General features: G+C 40.8%; 1 protein-coding gene across 2 annotated transcripts; it reads left to right on the top strand.

Moving 5' to 3' along the window:
* The first annotated feature begins 6 nt into the window (after window positions 1–6).
* On the top strand, window positions 7–1,456 carry LOC111390747 (protein G1-like6). 2 transcript variants are annotated; one of them, XM_023015847.1, is made up of 2 exons: window positions 7–115; window positions 589–1,456. In XM_023015847.1, exon 2 carries the CDS (start codon window positions 612–614, stop codon window positions 1,182–1,184), a length of 573 nt encoding a protein of 190 aa, XP_022871615.1. In that variant the 5' UTR covers window positions 7–115; window positions 589–611; the 3' UTR covers window positions 1,185–1,456. The 2 variants fall into 2 exon arrangements, with proteins under 2 accessions (XP_022871615.1, XP_022871614.1); XM_023015846.1 differs by having other exon boundaries at window positions 7–456.
* The last annotated feature ends 6 nt before the right edge of the window (window positions 1,457–1,462 follow it).

The following is a 1,462-nucleotide window of genomic DNA, read 5'->3' as shown; positions in this document are numbered from 1 at the left end:
AGATTGCACCCTTCATTTTGAGGAGACACGAAAACCCTAAAATCCTGCACCTCTTACAGTCTTACAAGATTTTCTGGTATTGCTGAATCAAGAAAAAACTGAAAAACAGTGCACAGTATAGTCCTCTCTCTCATCTCCCATCAGTCTAATCACACTAACTCAACCATTATCACTTACCCTTTTAACTTTAGAATTCCCCTCATCTCAGGCCTTTATCATTTTTTTGTGCGAAAATGGAAATTTCTTGATATATCAATCAAGAATCGGATGATGATCTCTATCTGAAAACTGGCTCATCAAAGACCTAAGTGATTATATAAATCGATGGTTTTATAATATCCTTGATTTTAAGTGCAACTTGTCTCTTTGCCTTCTTTTTCTGTCCTTGTTCAATTTTCATATGAACCTGAAACCCTAGAATTTTAAGCTGGTGTAGCAATCTAAGATCAAGAAATAGTATGTGAACCTGTAAAACATAGAATTAAATCACTGTTTATCATAGCTAGTCTTAATACTTTGTTATTTTAAAAGATATAAACGTGTTAAAGATACAGAACTTCCATAATATTCTCTCCGATATTTTTTCAGATATATTAGAGATATCTGCGGTTATGGATTCTTTCTCGAAAGTGGAGATTTCGAACTCGGGGAACAACAGCGTCAATACAGGGATTCCGGCATCTTCTTCGGGTGGAACATCATCTTCAGGGGGTACGACTTTAAGCCGATATGAGAACCAGAAACGCAGGGACTGGAACACTTTTGGGCAGTACCTGAAAAACCACAGGCCTCCGCTTTCGCTTACACGGTGCAGCGGTGCTCATGTACTTGAATTCTTTCGGTACTTGGATCAATTTGGCAAGACCAAGGTGCACAGTCCAATCTGCTCTTTTTATGGTAACCCTAACCCTCCTGCACCGTGCCCTTGCCCTCTTCGGCAAGCCTGGGGAAGCCTTGATGCCCTAATCGGACGCCTCCGGGCTGCTTACGAGGAAAATGGAGGGAAAAGCGAGACAAACCCTTTCGGGTCTCGTGCTGTGAGGCTTTATCTTCGAGAAGTTCGTGATTTGCAGTCGAAAGCTAGAGGAATCAGCTACGATAAGAAGAGGAAGCGGCCTCCTTCCCAACAGTTGGCTGCAGCACAAACATCAGCAGAAGCAGCAGCACCGCCAGGTGAAGATTAAAGTGCAAAACCCTCTTCTTTTAAGAACTTACGTTTCTTCCTCTATTGTGAACATTGCTAAAAATACTACTAGTAGCATAGTACTACTAAAAAAGCTTCCAAAATAACCCTCTGATTTGACCGAGAGAGAAAGACTCATTTTCTGATTAGCTCAAGAAATCCCTCCACATATATATCCCAAAGTCCTCAAAATAAATATATCTGTCTCATGGACATGGTAGTCTCCTCAAATCAAATTTCCCTGCCAAAAATCAGTACGAAAATTTCCCAGTTCCGCTG

Source organism: Olea europaea, unplaced genomic scaffold (assembly GCF_002742605.1).
Source record: "Olea europaea var. sylvestris unplaced genomic scaffold, O_europaea_v1 scaffold7125, whole genome shotgun sequence".
Lineage (NCBI taxonomy): Eukaryota > Viridiplantae > Streptophyta > Magnoliopsida > Lamiales > Oleaceae > Olea > Olea europaea.
The sequence above is the reverse complement of the archived record's forward strand: the minus strand, read 5'-3'. Positions and strand labels throughout refer to the sequence as shown.